The 20,136-nt window shown below is 39.0% G+C and overlaps 1 protein-coding gene across 1 annotated transcript in view; it reads left to right on the top strand.

Moving 5' to 3' along the window:
* L3mbtl4 (L3MBTL histone methyl-lysine binding protein 4) overlaps positions 1 to 20,136 on the top strand; it is a 464,449-nt gene that overhangs the window by 167,161 nt on the left and 277,152 nt on the right. Inside the window, exon 5 of the mRNA XM_027942948.2 lies at positions 3,586 to 3,677. Coding sequence (XP_027798749.2) covers positions 3,586 to 3,677 — 92 coding nt within the window. The remainder of the gene's footprint in view (positions 1 to 3,585; positions 3,678 to 20,136) is intronic.

The raw sequence follows: 20,136 nt of genomic DNA, 5'->3' as shown, positions 1-20,136 counted from the left end.
AGTCCATCCCATTTATTGATTCTTGATTATAATTCTTGTGCCACAGAAGTCTTATTAAGGAAGCTGGGGCCTAAGCAGAGGCGTGTTAAATTTGCCCAAAATTATTGTGTTGTGGTCTATTTGACTCTTGAACTTGAGAAGAGTTTGTTTGATGAATGTAGATGTTCCATTTTTGGGGGATATATAATTGTTAAGTCTTGTTGGTGTATGGTTACCTTGAGCAGTATGTAGTGTCCTTTTTTATGCTTTTTGATTGACTTTAGTTTGAAATCTACTTTATTTGATATGAGAGTGGAAACCCAGCTTGCTTCCGCAGTCCATTGTGAGTGATATGATTTTTCCCAACCCTTCACCTTTAGTCTGTGAATGTCTTTTTCTATGAGATGAGTCTCTTGGAGGCAGCATATTGTTGGGTCTTTTCTTTTTTATCCAATCTGCTAGCCTATGTCTTTTGATTGGTGAATTTAGGCCATTAACATTCAGGGTTATTATTGAGACATGATTTGTATTCCCAGCCATTTTTGTTATTTAATGTGACCTGGTTTCTCCTTTGATTAGATTTTCCTTTAGTGTAATACCTCTCTCTGCTGATTTTCATCAGTTTTTCATTTCCTCTTCTTGGAGTATTTTGCTGAGGATGTTCTGTGGTGCAGGCTTTCTAGTTGTCAATTCTTTTAACTTTTGTTTATTATGGAAGGTTTTTATTTCATCATCAAATCTAAAGCTTAGTTTTTCTGGATATAAGATGCTTGGTTGGCATCCATTTTCTCTCATAGCTTGGCATATGTTGTTCCATGATCTCCTGGCTTTGAGGGTCTGGATTGGAAAATCTGCTGAGATATGAATTGGTCTCCCCCTATATGTGATCTGATTCCTCTCTCTTGTGGCTTTCTTATTCTATATGCTAGGCATTTCATTATAATAAGCCTTGGTGTAGATCTGCCATAATTTTGTACATTTGTTGTCCTGTAAGCCTCTTGTACTTGGTTTTTTAATTAGTTCTTCATGCTTGTTCTGATTTTATCTCATTGAAGAGATTGTACATTCCTTTAGTTTGAAACTCTGTGCCTTCCTCTCTCCCAATAACTCTTAGATTTGGTCTTTTGATGTTGTCCCATAATTCTTGGATGTTCTGTTCATGGTTTCTAATTATCTTCACTGTGTGATCAACTTTATTTTTCAGATTATCTGAAGTACTTTATTCCATGTGATCTAGTCTGTTGGTCATGCTTTCTATTGAGTTTTTTAATTTGATGTATTGTATCCTTCATTTTAAGGATATCTGACTGTTTATTTTTTTAGGGTCTCTATTGCTTTCTTGAAGTGATCTTTTGCTACCTGTATTTGCTCTCTTATCTCATTATTGGAGTGATGAATTTTTGCTTGTATTTTCTCATTTAGGTCATTCTTTAATTCACAGATTATTTCAATTATGAACCTTTTTTAAATTTTTTATTTTTTTTAATTAGTTATACATGAAAGTAGAATGCAGTTATGTACTTTGATATATCATACATAGATGGGACATAATTTCTCATTTTTTTCTGAGTATACATACTGTAGAATAACATTGGTCATATAGTCACATATGTACATAAAGTAATAATGTCTGTTTCATTCTACTATCTTAATTATGAACCTTCTGAATTCCTTCTCTAACATTTAATCAACTTCGCTGTCTGTGGGTTATGTTATTATAGTGTCCTGGTTTGTTTGGGGCACTTTCCTCTCTTGTTTTTTCATGTTCTCTATGTGCCTTCCTTTCTTGAAGTGTAGATCTGAGATATTACAGTTTCTTCCCTATATTCTTCTAGTACCCGTGCAGATTATCTGTACCTTACCATGATGATGGGCTTCTAAACTCTGCTGATGTTTCTCAATGGATGCTACTGCATCCTGGATCTGAGTCCTGTGCAAGTTTGAGTGGGTGGATCTGAGCTGCCGGGTTGGAAGGGGCAGTACTACACCAGAGGCTAGGCTGTGGTGGGTGTCTGTCCCGCCATGGGGAGGGATGGACTGGGCCTGTTTTTTGCCTTGGACCTGCACAGGCTGGTGTGGGTGAACCGGGCCTACTGAGATCCTGGGTCCTATGCGAGCTTGTGTTGGGGGTCTGGGCTGGATCTCGGCTCTCATAGTAGTCCACTGGTAAGAATGGATGGTCCTGGGCCAGAGGCTAGGCTCTGGCATGTGTCTGCCCAACATGGGGAGGGGTGGACCAAGTCCCCTGTGAGCCTAGGTCCTGCACGGGCTGGTGTGGATGGGTCTGGGCCACCGGGCTTGACCGATATTTGTCTTTGAAAGCCTTGTTTATTTAATATTTTATTTAACATAAGTAAGGATACAAAGGACCATGCAAACTGATTTTAATCCTTAAGATGTTTTTAAAAATATTTTAGAAACAAAAATATAGTTTTTGATGATTTCAATCATACACACACACCCACACACACTATAGTTTTATTTAATCTTCCTCCTGTACTAACACTGTTTTGCTTTCTTATAGTTGCATTGTGATGTACATTTTTTCATCGACATTTATTAGTGCTTGAGTACTCCCTTAGGAGATAATTCTTGAGGAGATGTTACTAGGCTTCAGAACATAAATTTAAAACAATGACTAATTCTTTTTGCTAGATTTACATTGTTAAAATGACACTTATTGAATTACAGTGATTAGCTATTAATGTAGACAATTTGGAAAGCAGAAAAACAGAGAAGAAATGATTTATAATCGTAGTACTAAAGATGACTTCATTCAAGATTTTTATTTATATAATTTTCATCTTTTTATAATCCATTACATATTTGCAAAAAGGATTATTTTGTTTTCTAAACTTTTTACCCCACTCAGTACAGTATCATCAACATAGCATTTCTCTATCATTAGACAGCCTTCTACACATGGTTTTACTGTCTGTTATTAAAATGACATGTCTGTACAATGAGTTTACTTAACTTCCTCTTGGAGGACCTTTAGTTTATTTCTGATGTTATATTATTATATGAACTCTAGCTGAAGAACCCTGTGTTTTGCCCCTTGGGCATATCTACTGTGATTTCATTAAGTCAATTTCATAGAAGGAGAATTGCTGGTTCAAATTGTAGGAATAAGTTTTAAGACTTTTGACATATATTGCCACAGTGCCTTTTGACAGTTGACATTTATACCAAAGAGTTAAGAAAGCAAAAGGAAATTATAAAAAGTGTTTGAGGGACTGGGTTTTGGCTCACTGGTAGAGCACTTGCCTTGCATGTAGGAGGTCCTGGGTTTGATCTCCACACTGAAAAAAAAATTTACATATTATTTTCTTAAATATAAACCATCACTTTCCAGAAAACCTCTTTGAGAGCACCTGTTTTAAGTATTCATCAGGCATCTTCCTGAAGGTGAATTTATCCAATATTATCCTGTTCCAAATAGGAAAATGTGGTTGGCTGATTTTCATGAGGGGAAAGTTTCTTTTTAGTTGGTGATCTTCTGTCACTAACTTATTATGCTTGCTTCTTGAATTTATTTTCAATTAAATTTTGTTACTTTTCTATCACAGATTGCTTCAAGAAAACCCTATGTTTTTTTTTTTCCAGCACCTTCAGTGGCAACACATGAATCCTGGTCTTGGGAGCAGTATTTGAAAGAACAGAACGCTATAGCAGCACCTGTTGAGCTGTTTTCCAAGGTCAGCCACTGGAGGTCTTATATTTTATATTAAACAAAATTAACTCATTTATCTAGATAACCCATCAACTTATTTGAAGTTGGAGATGGGACTGGGAAATTTCTTAATGAAGCTCATCAGTGCCTTACTGTTTTCAAGCATATGGTGGAGCCTGTGTTTGAACCTTAGTTCTGCCACAGGCCGACCAGCTCTGTGACATTGGGAATGTCACTGTAAAGTAGAAAAAGCATGCTACCTACCTCGGTAGGTTGTTGGAGGACTATATCAGTCGAATACATAAAGGACATGAGATACTATTGCATATAATGCTCTTTCTCAGCTGATATTATTTGCATGTACCCATTCGAGGGCCGCATTACAGGGATTTGTTTTAATGTGGTGTATGGCAGTGGTGGGTCTAATAAGGTGTTGGAGAAGGTAATGGAACCCCTGAAATAAGACATACAACTAGAAAGGTGTACTTGTGTAACAAAGTGACTTCTGACACCAGGGTCTTATAGCCACAGGGATCATCTATATCCGAGATGTAAAATTGCTTGCTGTCCTTCCTATTTTTAATCTCAGTTTTCAGTGTTTATATGAAGAATATTAAATAAATATTAAACAAAATTTCATTGGATTCACAATATTATGTTGCATTTAATTTATTTATTTTTCCTTTTTTTATTTGTTCTTTTTAGATATACATGACAGTAGATATAGATCCATGGAGTATCATTTGTTCTAATTAGGACCCCATTTTTCTGTTTGTACATGATGTGGAGTTACACTGGTCATGTGTTTATATATGGACATAGTTATAGGAACAGTTATGTCTGACTCATTCTCCCTTCTTTCCTACTCTCATCCACCCTTTCTACCTTTCATTCCCCTTTGTCTAATTCAGTGAACTTCTATTCTTCCCTCTTCCCACCTTATTGTGTGTTATAGGATGCACATATCAGAGAGAACATTTATCCTTCTTTATGGCTGAGTAATATTTCACTATGTATATATACCACATTTTCTTTATCCATTCATCTCTTGAATGGCATGTGTATTGGTTCCATAGTTTAGCTATTGTGAATTGAGCTGCTATAAACATGGATGAGGCTGCATCCCTGTAGTATGCTGACTTTAAGTCTTTTGATTATATACTGAGGAGTGGGATAACTGGGTAAAATGGTGGTTCCATTCCAAGTTTTGTGAGGAATATCCATACTGCTTTCCAGAGTGGTTGGACCAATTTTCATTCCCACTAGCAATGTATAAATAAGTGTATCTTTCTCACCACATCCTCGCCCACATTTATTTTGACATGTATTCTTGATAATTGCCATTCTGATAGGAGTGAGATGAAATCTCAGTGTAGTTTTAATTTGCATTTATCTAATTTCTAGAGTTGTTGAACATTTTTTCATATATTTTTTGACTATTTGTATTTCTTCTTAAGTGAAGTGTCTGTTTAGTTCCTTTGCCCATTTATGGCTGCTGAGAAGAAAGTCACTGATGGATGAAATATTTTATATATGTCTTTTAATATAGATTATTAATTGTATATTTGAGTTCTATAGCTTTTTTATTTAGTTTTTGGTTTCGGAGGATGTATACAGTAATGAGAGAGTTGTGTTAAAGTCACCTAGTATTATTATGTTGTGATATGTTTGATTCTTGAAATTGAGAAGGTTTTGTTTGAGGTAAATAGATACTCCATTTTGGGGCCATAAATATTTATAGTTGTTATGTCTGATTGGTGTATAATTGCTTTAGGCAGGATGAAATGATCTTTGTGGTCCCTATTGATTAACTTTGGCTTGAAGTCCACTTATATTATCTGATATTAGGATAGAAATCCCTGCTTGTTTACAAGATCCATGTGAGTGATGTATTTTTTTTCATTCTTTCACCTTCAGTCTGTCTTTGCCTATTAGGTGAGTCTCTTATTGTTGGGTCTTGTTTTTTAATCCAGTCTGCCAGTCTGTGTTTTTTGATTGAAGAGTTGAGGCCATTTATGTTCAATGTTATTATTATTATTATTAATTTGGTACTGGGGATTGGATCCAGGGTGCTTAACCAATGAACCACATCCCCAGCCCTTTTTTATATTTTATTTAGAGATAGGGTCTCATTGAGTTGTTTAGTGGCTCGCTAAATTGCTGAGGCTGTCTTTAAGCTTGAGATCCTCTTGCCTCAGCCTCCCAAGTTGCTGGGATTATAGTCATGCACCACATGCTTGACTATATTCAGTGTTATTATTGAGATGTGATTTTTATTCCCTGAAATTTTGACTTGCTTCTGGTTTTTAATTTGATTTCATTTGAATTTAATTTCTCCATTGATTCACTGCTCTGTTGGTGTAGTTCCTCCCTTTTCTGGTTTTTACTTTTATTTTTTTATTTCTTCTTCATGAGCTATTATATTGAGTATATTTTGTAGTACAGGCTTTCTAGTTGTGAATTCTTTGTGGAAAGTTTTTATTTGTTAATTCAGAAGCTCAATTTATAGCATTCTTGGCTGGCATCCATTTTCCTTTAGAGCTTGGTACGTATTTTTCTAAGGCCTCTTAGCTTTGAGAGTCTGGGTTCAGAAATGAGATGAGATATGGGTTGGTTTTCCACTAAATATAACTTGTCATTTTTCTCTGTCAGCCTTAATTCTATATGTTAGTCATTTTCATAAAAATGTGTCTTGGTATGGGTCTGTTGTAATTTTGTGTATTTGATGTCCTCTAAGCCACCTGTATTTGATTTTCCATTTCATTGTTTAGGTTTGGGAAATCATCTGATATTATTTAATTGGAAAGATTGTGTATTCCTTTGATTTGTATCTCTGAGCCTTCATCTATCCCAACAAATCTTAAATTTGGTCTTTTCATGTTATCCCATATTTCTTGGAGGTTCTGTTCATGGTCTCTTAACATCATTTCTCCATGGTTAACTTTATTTTCAAAGATTATATATTTTGTCTTCATGGCATGAAGCTCTCTCTTCCAAGTGGCCTAGTCTGCTAGGGATGCTTTCCATTGAATTTTTAATTTGGCTTATTGATTCCTTCATTTTTGAGGATTTCTGCTTGATTTTTTTTTTCAGAATCTCTATGTCTTTGTTGAAGCGATTTTTCATGTCCTGTATTTTCTCTCTGATTTCACTCCTTATAATGTCCTTTACCTCACAGATGAGTTAAACTATGAACATTCTAAACTCTTTCTCTGACATTTCTTCCACTACGATGTTGGTGTATTCTGTTACTGAAGTATCTTGGTTGGTTTGGGGTGATTTATTCCCTTGCTTTTTCATGTTATTTGTGTGTCTGCCCATCTGAGGGTATGGATCAGAGGTGTAGATTTTCTACCTTGCAGATTATTAGTGTCCCTGAATTTTAGTATTTCACTGTTTAGATGGTGACAAATAATAACAACAACCAATGCAAAAAAAAAAAAAAACCAGCATTAAACCAAATAGTTCCTGCTCTGATGTCTACAATATTGATTATCACAATAAATAAAAATGATATGATGAGTAATTGTTTACAATAAAAATAGTAAGTTTGCAAAAGAGTTTACAATTTCAAATGGTAGACAGGGAGAACAGAAGTGATATAAGATATGATTATGAGAGAAGAGGAGAGATAGAAGTAAAAAATTAAAGGCAGAGTGAAAGGGAGAATAATAGACATTGGCTGCTAGCAAAAGAAAAGAGAATCAAGGGAAATAGATAATGAAACAAATAAGTAAAATTTTGAAAAACTAAAAATAAAAGAATATATAACAAAACCAAAATATACTAATCAAACATCTTAGTTCTCAAAATACTGATCCATGAAAAATAACTTGCTTCAAAAAAGGTTGAGATGAGAAAAAAAATGAATATGAATATATAAAAGTGTTTATCACATGCTTTAGGCTTAGATTGTCTCCAGCTTTTTGCTGAATGCTGCTTGGTCTGAAGATTTTAAATCAGTGCACCATCATGGCCCAGTGTTGCTGGTCCACACTGGAAGACTATACCCTAGGGATCTCCCATGAGTCCCACTCATGTGGTTGAGGAGCCAGTTCTTAGTCCTCTACATCACCTGTGGACCCCATTTTTCCTGGTCTCCTGGGTTTACTTTCTCCCACCCTAGCCCTTTTGAATTCCCTGCTAGGCACATCTATCCCAGCCAGTCTTGCAAACTGCCAGATTGGAGGAGAATAGAGGAATTGGGTGGGTTTCCATGACCATTTGTGCCCTGTGTAAAGCTCTTTCCATATTTGATTTAACCTAACTTAAGCACACTCTATGTCATTTCATGTGGGTTTGCCAGGCCTGTGATTCAGGCCAAACCCAGGTTTGTCGGGAACAGACTCCCCCAGCTGCTGGCCCCTATGCCGCAGCTGCAAAATGGCTCCTTCCTCTGTCTTCCACAGGCAGCTGGGAGAAATGAAGTTTCTTTTCTGCACAAGGATATTGTGCCCCACACTTTTCGGTTTAGTCAGGCAGTGTCTTTTATCTCTGATCTCTCCATACCCAGACATACCTCAGGCCTCCTAAAAATGTAGGTTTCTTTAATTCCCTTACCCCTCCACTTTGCTTGCCAAGGGACCACTCTGGATGGTGTCTTTGGCCATATCAATGACGGTGGCCCTGGGTATTTCATTCTTATTTTATTATATCCAACCTCCTGAGTTCCCGATCTACTTTGCATGTCCAATATTAAATCCCAGTAAAGCGCTCCCCCAGCCTTTTTTCACCGACCTTGCTGAGAAGCTGCCTATCTGCTTTCTTGGTTTCATGCAATGGGACAGCTAGGAAAGTGACCTTCTCAATTCTACCATCTTGAAAAACTCTGTTTCAGAGGTCTCAGTTTATAGATGGCTGACTCCACTCCTCAGGGCTTGAGGTGGAATAATGTGGCAGAGAAAAGCAGGTCAGGACACAACCATTTAAATTAAAGTTAGAAAATAAAACTTTTTATTTGCTTTACTTTTCATATTATCTATTCAAATGCTATTACCTCTAACATCTGTTATTGTGTGAAAGGGCCAGTGTTTGTAATACTGGGTATGACAATAGATAGGGGAGAAGAGGTGTTGCAGAGAAGAAGAAATTAAGACCAACTCCTAGTATCTCATGTTCAAGAAATATTAAATGTTCTTCTGTCATCTGGATCAGTGTCTTCCCTAATATGGGAAATGAAAACATCTAGAGCAGAAGTTCTTAACCAAGCCTTTAAAATAAGATGCTTCTGTGGAGCTTTGAAAGTACAGCTAAGTGCTTTGATTTTCGAGAGACCTGCAAGTCAGAACCTCTGGGCATGGAGCCTGGAAGTGAGTAGCTAGGGAACCTCCTTAGGATGTTCTGTGTTCAGTTTCAAGGTTCACTCTGTAGAAGGTATAAGAACTATGCAGTTCCTGCTTATAGGTCAGGTTGCTATAACCCCATGTTGCTGTCACCTGATGAGACTTGGGCTGTTTATTCTACCCAAAGTGTGTGTGTCCATCAGGGTAAGGGTTCTCCCCTTCCCTTTCTCTTGCATCTCCTCGCAGGGCCATCTGTGTTGGATGTGTTCGTGTTATCAGTCAGGGTTGAATGACTTTTGGGAACCACTTCTTACTTCTGAGTGCAGAAGGCCTTTAAAGATGGTTGGCTTGGGTCAGGGCACTCCTTTGTAACTTACAGTGACCTTTTCCTTGAGCCCTGTGCCCATCCTGTACCTTTAGTGCAGGCCAGGAGGTACAGAGGGCCAAATAGCAGCTGATGAGGGCCTAGCAGGGTCCACAACTGAGGGCAGATGCAGCCCATATGAGACCCAGGATTTGAGCTTCAGCAAAGGACACGGGCAAAGCTGGCGTGGTGATTTCACCATCAAGGTCTCAAGGCAGTCAGAAGTCAAAACGACGAGGGAGTAGTGATTCAAGTAGAACTTACATGTAATTAAATTGGCCAAGAAAGGTACCGTGTCTTGTAACCAGATCTTTGTCTTTAGATTAGGGTCCCTGGGCAAGGGTCCGCTCTTATTTTCACCAAGGATTACATCAGATATTTGGGTGTTAGAAGTGAAATGAAAGCTGATTTGCTGAACAAGGCAAGTTTGACTGATGGCAGCAAAGCTTTGTTCTCTGTCTAGCTCCTGCATTCCCTCATCCCAACCAGTCAGTATATTAATATTATTCTGCATTTCTTTGATTAGTTCCTTTAAGGTCTATCAACCAGTGCAAGAACAGTTACAGAACTGAGAACTTATCCTCCAGATTTTGGTATGACTTGGTGTTAAATTAAAAATCCACCAAGGGGGCAAATATGGGATTTCTGCTCCCGAGATAAATCCTCATGGTGATGGTGATGTTAGAAAGTGTGTAATAGACTGTTGGCTATAGAACTTTTTCTCCTTGACTTTGAGAGAAAGGGCAAAGATGTGCCGGAAAGCACTCAGTGAGGGAAGGAGGATCTCGGGGCATGTAAGGGCAGGCAAGGGTTCCCCAGGGAGGGTGCAGAGATCTGAGAGACTGTTGAATGGAACTGGGTGGTGGGCAGGGCAAGTTCTCTTTTATGATTCTCAGGCTAATAATATGGCAGTAAAATAGAACTAAAATTAAATATTTGTGAACTCTAAAGGTTTTAGCAAAGTGTTAATAAACAAGAAAGCAGAACCATTTGACATTTTGGCCACTTTTCTCTTCCCCTCTAATCTGACAGGAAGCTGTTCTTGTTATTAAGGCTTTGTGTGTGCCAAATGATGTGTAGGTAGACCAAAACACCAAGGGCTTTATGACAAGGTTTTGTAGAATCTTGACATCTAGTGGGATGTAAGGTATGCCCATAAAACACAATAGTAGTACAAGACAAGATGCTAGTTGGCCGTGGAATTTAGAAGTAATGAGTTTACTAGATGAAATCTCTTCTGACCCTGGATGAGGAGAAGAATTCAGTTATTAGGGCTGAACTGTCCTGGTGACTGAAGAAGACATCTGTGGTCAAGATACAGTGTTACTCCAACTTGACATTTGTATTTTAAGATGAAATCAGCAATGGTTATAATTGAAAGTAGATTTCAGTGCAGTCAGAAAGGCAGATGTTTCATATCAACCTTCCAAGAAAAAGCATCAGACTGAACTGAATTTGACATTGACATTGTGCCCTTGACTATTAATGCTCATTTTCATCATGCAAATATTATAACGATGTTGTTCAGGTCAGCCACTAGGATGGAACTCTGAAACGTTTGACACTGAAGTATGAAAATAAAATTTAAAAGTAGAAAACTAAAGACATTGAACTAATGCTGTACTTCAATATGTAGTTTCCATCCTAATACATCCATGCATACACATGATTCCATCATGCAAATAAGATACATATTCTACCAAGACAATATGTGTTTATTCTTTTAAGGAGAGTATGCCTATTGTATTTGTGCACAATGTTTTTACATATCTACAGGTCTATTTTAAACTTCATGTTTCACATTTTATCATATATTTTACCATCTGGGGTAATGAGTATAGGAGGATATAAACACCTTCTGTTGACAGAGCAGATGTAAAAACATCTTCTCTTCATTACTGGTAAGATTTGCCTATCTCGATTTGATTTGAAATTTAAAATACTGTTTTTCCTTTTGTTTTGAGGTTTATCTTATGGCTCTCTGCCAGTCAGTCATCTGGCACTGCTGCTCATCTCACATGCACCCCTATAGCACTCTCTGCACTTAGACCCCAGCTGCAGATGTATGCATGGACACAGAGCTGTGTCAGGCATCAGGCTGTCCTTCCAGCCTGCAGGGCTGCTCCATGTGCTGGCTCCTGATGTTCAAACTTTATCCAAGTTTGTGTCTTTTCTTGCTCTCTAAACCTCATAAGTCCATGTTTTCCCTGAGACTTCCTTTGATGGAGCTATCCCAGACAGCCTACTCACCATGGCCAGCTAGTGGGAGTGAGAGTTGGGGGGATATCCTCACACTTCTGCAGGAACAGCAGAGAGACCAGATGCCATCATCTGTGTGTGTGGCTCTGAGCAGTCCCCAGTCCTTTAGACCAGTGCTCTGCAGGCCTCTGACCTGGAGCACAGCCTGACCTAGCTCTCACTCTCTGTGACAGTGAATCTCAGGTTCATCATACCATCCATTCTAGTCACCCTCAGTTATTGGCTTGAAGGCCAGTTCTGTCTTTTATCCCTAGGCAGGAATTCCTCTCTTACCAGCCAGTGTGGGATTGATAGGTTGAATACAGAATTAGGCCTGGAGCAAGGCAGAAATATATGGCTACATTTTTAAAATAACAGTGTTTCAGAGCAAAAGAAAAGTCATTATGAGACAGTTAAAATTCTTTCAGATGTTTTTCTATACCTTTCATAGTTTAGAAATATAGGTTTAATTTTAATTCCATATAGCTAGGGTGCTCCATAAATTCCTGTTGCTGCTGTAACAAGTTACCACAAATGTAGTGGCTTAAAACAACATGGATTTATTACCTTAAAGTTCTGAAGGTCACCATCTGAAATGGGCCCTGCTGCTTTCCTTCTACCAGTTCCAGGGGAGAATTTGTTCTCGTCTTTTCTCATTCCTTGGCTTGTGCTCCCACAGCACTCCAACCTCTAATCTCCTCCTCTGCCTTTCTCCACTCGGAGCCTTGGGGTGACATTAGGCTCACCCTGATAATCCAGGGTAATCTCCACTTCTCAGGATCCTTCACTTAATCACATTTGCCAAGTCCTGTCTGCCATGTAAGGAAGCATACTCGGTGTTTCTGGGATTAGCACATAGTCATAAATTTGGGGAGCATTATTGCTGACAACAGGTGCCCTCCTGTTGCATTGCTGTTCTTAGACTGTCTCTGCTCCCGGACTGAGTGACTTTTCATGGGTCACCTCCCTCCCAAATGATTTTGCTCTGATCTCTGCAAGCCCTGCCTGTGGTCTGTGTTGAGCAAATGACAAAACTTCCTTGGTAGCTCAAATTGTTGTTGCCTCCTCTTTGTGGCCAGATGCATACCTGCATCCCCTGGGTGCTGCTTTTTCCTGAGTGAGCACTGTCCCCTTTATCACAGGGGAGTGGGAAGGCCTAGTATTTGCTAGCTCTCTGCCAGCTCCTTTCTTGCATCTGCCCTAAAATACCCAACCCTCTCTTCTTCTCCTTTGTGGTTATGCCTTCTAACTGCTGCTATTTCCACTCACGTTGCTTCATTAGAGAAAGTCTTTCTCTGTTTCTGTTCTTCTATCACTCACCTCCTTGCATACCCTCCTGTGATCTCTCATCCCTCCCAGGCTGTACCCATCCTGGGACATGCTGGGACATTCCTTTTCTAAGTGATAACTCTTGGTCCCTTGAAAGCCTCCATCTGGGGACTTTTACCCCTTTTAAGTTCTGTCCGTCTCTTCTGTAGCCATGTTTGCGTAAGTCACAGTTGAACCCCTGCAGTATTAGGGTCCATCCACTGTCTTCCCAGACTTTTCTCTTTTATATTTTCACAGCAGCAGGTTTTCTTTTAAACTTGTAGTTCCTTCATTTTCTCTCTTTTGGCTTCATATTTCCCCTGGCCAGTCTTGGTGCCCTAGGTCCTCCAGTTTAGCCATTCTCAGCGGGGTTCCTGAACCCCCTGTCATTCTCTCCCACACATGCTGCCCAGTCCCATTCTGGATGAGTTGTGTTTACCATGGGCACCATACACTGCTGGATAAGAACCACAAGGCCTTGAGGGTTGGTACATGGCAAATTTTCAGCCTTAGCATGGTGAACTTTGCCTAGCCATCCTCCTGTGTCATTGGTCTCATTGTCCCTATTCCTAGGAAGGTTATTCTGAACTCTCTAGCCTCTTCCCTCACTCCCACCAGAAACCATACTTCCTGAAATGGATATGGTGCCACCTTCACCTTCCTGCACAGTTGTTCTTACTACTCTCCCCCACTGGAGTGGAGGAAGTATCCTTCCTCACCATCTGTCCACCTTTACCTGTGCTCTAGGTCCCATTCATTAAATGCTTTTCTAGAGCTCTTACTGCATCAGTTATCTCATGACTCATATGTAAGTTTACATTTCTGTTCTTCTGTACCTCTCCCTTTAGTCTACAAATTTGCCTAAGTCATCCCATGTTTAAGAACAAATATTGCCCTGGGTCCTGCATTTTTCTCTCCAATTCATCTTTTTAGCCCAGTCTAACTTGCTGAACATTTAGATTGTATTTTCTCTTGATATTTCTAACCTTTTCCACCCTCAACCTCTCATTCTGGCCTGTATTCCCTCTGTTGCTTGAAACTGTTCTGCATAAGTGACCTCCAGGATTTCATAGCCAGATGCATATTTGGCCTCTTCCTATACTCCCTTCTCCCAGAACTCATGTACTCTTGGCCTCTGGTTTTGCTTATTCTTAGCCACTCCTTATCTGACTCTTCTCACATTCCTATTCTTCTGTGATTTTTGCCTCCAGATCCCTTTCTTCAGATATTCCTGGGTCAGACATCTACACCTCTAACTTCCCTCCTACCAAGTTTCAGTGGAGTTCTTATTCTCCCTCCAGGGCTTCCTGCCTCCCCACCTGGCTGCACAAATTTCTCCCAACCTGGATGCCTCCAAACTGGACTCATCTCAGCCTCCTTCCATGGAGTTGCCTTCCAGAGCTGCATGTCCCTGTGAATAGGCTGCATGCTCAGATCCCTGGTGACCAGCTGGATACCTGCTGTGTATGTCTGCCCATTTATCTGCTCTAGTTCTGCCTCCTAATTGTTTCCTTGCTGCTCTCAGTTGCCACCACTAATGACTTGATTTTGGAGTAAGCCCTGGATTTTTATTTTTTTTAACATACATTTTAGAAAAAGTCGCTTGACTGATTTCTCTCTGTCCAGGTCAGCTTTTCTTCCACACTATTGCCAGGGCAGTCTTTGTAACATGTACTTCAGTGTATCATGTGTGTATTTAACATCTATCTTTAGAAATGTATTTTCTCTCTTAGTGAAACTGTAACCCTCCTATGACTGACTGGGTTTCTTTCTCCCTTCCCTGGAAGCCCTTTTAAGTTTCAGTTCCTCAAGTCTTCATGGCTCCCTGGAGGAGGCACCTGTCATTTCCTGGTGCTTTTGCAAGAGCTGTCTCATGAAGGCTTTCCAGTTCCTCTTCCCTCACTTTAAGGAGGAGAGGCTCTGTTTTATACTTCTCTTCCTCTTCTGTATTTATCCAAAAGTGGCAGATGATCACCTATTTATGAGGGAATTTTTGAAGAATTCTACCTAGTAAAAGTGTCTTGCTTAAGGCAGTGGCTGACATATGGTTTACTTTGTTAAGTACAAAATATTTTTCTTTTCTTTGGTAGTAGGGATTAAACCCATGGGCATTTTGTCTCTTAGCTACATCTTTAGCTCTTTTTATTTTTTATTTTGAGATAGGGTCTTGCTAAGTTGTTTAGGGCCTCGCTAAGTTAATGAGGCTGGTCTCAAAGTTGCAATCCTTCTGCTTTGGCCTTCCGAGTTTCTGGGATTACAGGTGTGCACAACCATACCCAGCACTACCAACCATTCTTAAAATTACTTTCTCTGAGACTATTGTCCCCTACTCTTCCTGGAGTCCTTTTCTGTTCTCCTTGGTGGCTGTGTATGCTCCAGCCTCCACCTTCAATCAGAACACAGCCTGGCCTGTCGGCCTGTCTGCCTGTCTCTCTAGATTCCTGCTGGTCAGGTTTTGCCTCAGTTTGAGGCAAACTTCTCATGCCTGGCTGTCCTCCTTGGTAGCTTGCCTGCGCACCATGTGTGCTCTGTCTCTGCACTCAGGGTGAGTGCCTGGCCTCAGAGCCATAGGGATCACTCACTTCACCTGGTACCTTCCTGATGGCAACTAAAGCATCCTGACCTTTTGCTGTCCTTAACCTTGCCCTCTTCTCTGCTGCCTTAACACCTGATCACAGACAGTCTTTCTTCAGATGAGAACAGCAGTACTTCCTTGCTCAGTCTCCTTGGACTCCTAAACAAGGACAGTCACACAGATCTACATTTCCACTCCTGTCCTCTCCTGCTCCTTCAGTGCTCCGTTTGCCTGTGTCATGCTCTGTCCCCCCTCCCCTTTAAAGTCTGCTATAATCTGTTATAATTTTGGAAAGATATACTTTGTGTTCTGAAAGGAAATTCTAGTCATCTTGACGATGATAGCACTGTATTTCTTTTGGTGAAGCCAGGAGTTCTTGGGGAACAAAGACACTTCCTGGTTAGGCCTCCTAATTGTCCTAGATAGAAGACAGCCATATTTGAACACATTCCTGTTTTCCCTGTCTTTCTTACTTGAAGTCTAAGCAAAAGGACTACCCCTTTCACCTTTTAAATTTAATTCCTTCACCTAGGTCTCAGTTATATTTTTTTAAATCTAATTTTTCTAAATGTTCCTGTACTTAAGTAGAAACAGAAAAGGCTTTGTGTTTGTTTTGTTTTAAGTCTGGATTTGGATTTATCTCTGCAGGTTCAGAAAGATGCTCCTGTGAAAATTGATATTTGTTATAATGCCCCTTAAAAACCACCTGGAATACCTAGAACCTTTCCAGCCAAAACAGTTTAGTCAGGTGTCAAGATTTTGTACTGTGAACATGCTTCCAAATTATTTGATGATCATTGAGAACACCACCCTGGTTTAAATATAGATCCTTCTTAAGTGGTGCTTTAAATATTGATAACAGCCCCATGATGACCTTGCACTGTTTCCTTAGTTGCTGTACAAGCTATAATGAAATGCTGTGTGGATTTGGACATAATTAGAATCAAATTATAATCTCAGTATTATGCCCTTTTTATTTGCTTAAAGTGTTTACCTGTTTGTTTTTCTCTTCTGTGTATATTTTTGTTGCCCTCAGTTTAAAGGTAACTTTATTAGTATTTAGCAGTTTTTCTAGGAAAAAATTTGGAAAAATATATTATGTGCATTATATTCAGGCATTTGGTTGATGTTTAATTCACAGGCATATGGAACCCACTTAAAAACAGAGTGTAGCCATATGATGTGAAGTCTTTAAGCTGATTAATTGCTGAGGCTCCAAATAGCAGAAAGAATTTCCCTTTTTGTCCATTTTTCAGTCTCCAAAGCTCTGAGTTCTAGAGCAAAATTGAAGATACATCTTGATCTTGTGGCTCAGATAGTTTTCCTATACTTAGAATCTGCTTCTTTGAAATGGTAAAATTCAAAGTGCCAGGGGTGCTAGGAAATAGCTGATCTGAAGTCTGGAGCCAGAGAGCCAGATCATGGCTGCTTTTCTATTCCTGGGAGGGGCTTGAAGCCCCTGTACCAGCTGCTTATCTGCAGTGCCAGCTGGAAGCTGAATGTCAAGCTCAGAGCTCTTCAGAGGAAGAGAAATTGAAGGAAGAACAGGGTAGCATTTGGAATCAAGGGTAGACGCAACTCTTCTCTAAAGGAAATTTTTATTGGTAGTATCCTTGTCTTTTTCCCTCGCAGAGTTAAGTCAATTGGGTGAGGGGGATGTGGGTTTATTATTTTAGACACTATACCAGAGAATTTGTGGAATACATTCAGTGATGGTCAGTGAATTAATTATCAGACAACTCCAGGAGTTATTTTAGAAATGTCTGCCCATGCAGTCCTCTGCTGTGCACTGCATGGCCTCTTTTCCTTCTTGGTCTCAGGTTCCCTAGATGCAGTAGTGTGTTACCTGCTTTAGTAGGTATTCTCTTTGGTTTCTGAGACTGTAGTTCAGTCGGTGGTTAGCATGTGTATTAAAATGTGACTGCAGCCAAATTTCTTACTATCAGTAGGTTCTGAGGAAATGAGAGCTTTTGCATATGAGATTGTAGCAGAATGGATTCACAAAAAGCCAATAAGAATTGCATTAACTTAACTTATTAAAGTATACTTTTGTTGAGCCCTGATTTCTGTGTTCTCTATTTGTAGAATGTCTCTCAGTATAATCTTGGCAGTAGCTTGCGATTCTGAGTTCAGAATTAATCTATGAAAGTGTTCAAAATAACAAGAGTCTGTAAAATGAAAGTTTAAGAATATATAATCAGCCATCCTTCACTGCTGTCTTAACTGAAGCTTTGTAGCAGGTTTTGTTTCATTATGTAGGTGATGATTTTTTTCCATTAGCCTAACAAATAGCAACAATTGGCATCACTTTGAAAAAGCAGAAATTTGAAGCATGCCTCCTTGTGTGGTCTGTATAGCCACGATGAATGCTGCAGTGGACTGCTGTGTTCTGCTTATTGAAGTCTTCTAAATATATGTTTAGTTAGTGGATTGATGAATGACAGATTCCCTGGAAGGATACCTGTGTGGCTTTTAATCTTTTTTCTTTTTCTTTCTAGTCATAGACCCTTTGAACAGTTAATGAAAGCTATTGATAATATTCTCAGTAAAATGCTTATACTCATTTGCACATAAAATTTTATGTAATACTGAGGTTTCTAAAATCCCTGAAGACATCAATAATCTTGTTCCACAATTCCATTAAAAACAGCTGTATTAGGGGGTAGTTTGAATAAGAATAGAAAAAAGTTAGTGTGTGTATGAATATGTGAGGGGTGTGTGTGTGTGTGTGTGTGTGTGTTTGTGTGTGTGTGTGTGTGTGTATTTTCAAATTCTGTTTTTTCTGTCCAAAAAACTAGAAGTGGAATCTGATATTCTTGATAAGTACAGTTGTTCACTTTTGTTAAAATCATAAAGATTCTTGAGGAAAAAGCAAGGGAGGAGCTTTACAACCTCTCACAGTTTTCCAGAATCTTGCAATGAGTAAACTTTTATGATGAAAAGATTCATTAAAAGATACCTAGGAGAACACAGAAGTTATAGGACTTTTTCAGAATGTTGGAACAGTGTAGTTGTTCACTAGCTCTCCATAAAGTCTTGGAAGGCATAGGTAGATATTGTGCATGTTATAAAAGTTCAGATTACACACTGTGTAAAAGTTGAGTATTCCTTGTAGGCCTGAGACATGGCTGTCAGTTTAAAATCTGTCTTCCACATCATCTGCCTCCAGCCAGTCATCAGATCTTCCCCCATTTTACCTCCTAAATAGAGTGAATCTGGTCCCTTCTCTCTATTCCCAGCTCCTGCGTTCCTGTGTTGTGTGGTCAGGGTGCTTATTATCACCCGACAAGGCTATTGCAATGTTCTAGAATACAAGAACACTTTGCACTTCAGTGCAAATTCTTTTTTTTTTAGATTTGAATTTGGATTCCAAGTTTTATACTAATGAGCTGTCCAAATGATGTAGTGTATGAAAAACTCTGAGCCTCAGTTTCCCCAGGCAAATGAGGATTGGAATAATTCCAATGTGGTGTTTTAAGACTTCCATAAGCTGAGTTAGGTGCTATACATGGCACATGGTGAATTCTCAGTTGTTGGTAGATATTAAAAGCCACCTGATCCATTGTTATTACTCTAGTTTTGCTACTTTTCTAATTAATTCTCCACAGTTTCACTAAGAAGATATTTCTAAAATACAATAATGGCTCCTTCTCACTGCTCAGTCTTTTGTTCATGCTTCCCCCAAGTAAGAATAAAGTACAAGTTTCTTAGAAGACATGAGGCTTCACATGGCTTGCATTCTGCTGAATCACCCAGCATCGTCAGCAGTGGATTATGTGCACCTTTGATCTTTTAAAACTCACAGCCTACTTAAAAATTTGAATAAGCAGAAGAATATAAAAGTAAAGGGCTTTTTCTCCATTGGTTCTCCTCTCTAGGTGAACCACTCGAAATAATTTGATATTTATTGTTCTGGATCTGTAAGTTAGTGTAGTGATGTCGACATGTAAGTAATGTTTATGTAATTAGTTGTTTATTTTTTAATTTTTTTTTTGTTACCAGGGATTGAACGCAGGAGTGGTTAACCATGGAGCCACATCCCCAATCCTTTTTATTTGTTTATTTTTAATTTTGAGACAGAGTGTTGCTAAATTGCTGAGGCTGGCTTTAAGCTTGTTATCCTTCTGCCTCAGCTTCCAGAGCCATTGGGATTACAGGTGTGTTCCACCACACCAGGCCTAATTAGTTGTTTTTACAAACAAAAAATCAAAATAGTTATACTTATTTAATACATGCTTTATATTTACCATTGCTCTCCTGGTGCCTCAGCAGACCCAGATCTTGTCTTGCTTTTCTGATAGCTGCATTGTATTCCGTTTTCATTATCTTAAGAATGGCTTAACCATTCTTCCTAAGTAGATAGCCATGTAGTCTCATGCCATTTATCTTTGCTCTACAGTCTACAATGCCACGTTTATTATATATTAACCCCCCCGACCCCAACTCACACACATATACACACATACAGGTTCTGTTTTAGCTTTTCCATGGCATTGTTTTCAAACTTTTGGCATGAGGATCATTTAATGGCTATGTAGCATATACTCGATTGCCATAATTTTAACTATAGAATAACATTTTTAAATTATGCATCTTTAGTTAGTGAGGGGGATGTGATATTTATAACCTTGCATGATGATCAAGGGTAATGACTGCTTGCTGAACAGTGAAGGCAGATGCACTTGCACTGTGGCCTCAGGCATGTCATCTGTAATAT

This window comes from Marmota flaviventris, chromosome 16, assembly GCF_047511675.1.
Source record: "Marmota flaviventris isolate mMarFla1 chromosome 16, mMarFla1.hap1, whole genome shotgun sequence".
NCBI lineage: Eukaryota > Metazoa > Chordata > Mammalia > Rodentia > Sciuridae > Marmota > Marmota flaviventris.
Note: the sequence above shows the minus strand (reverse complement) of the source record. Positions and strands in the feature narration are given on the sequence as shown.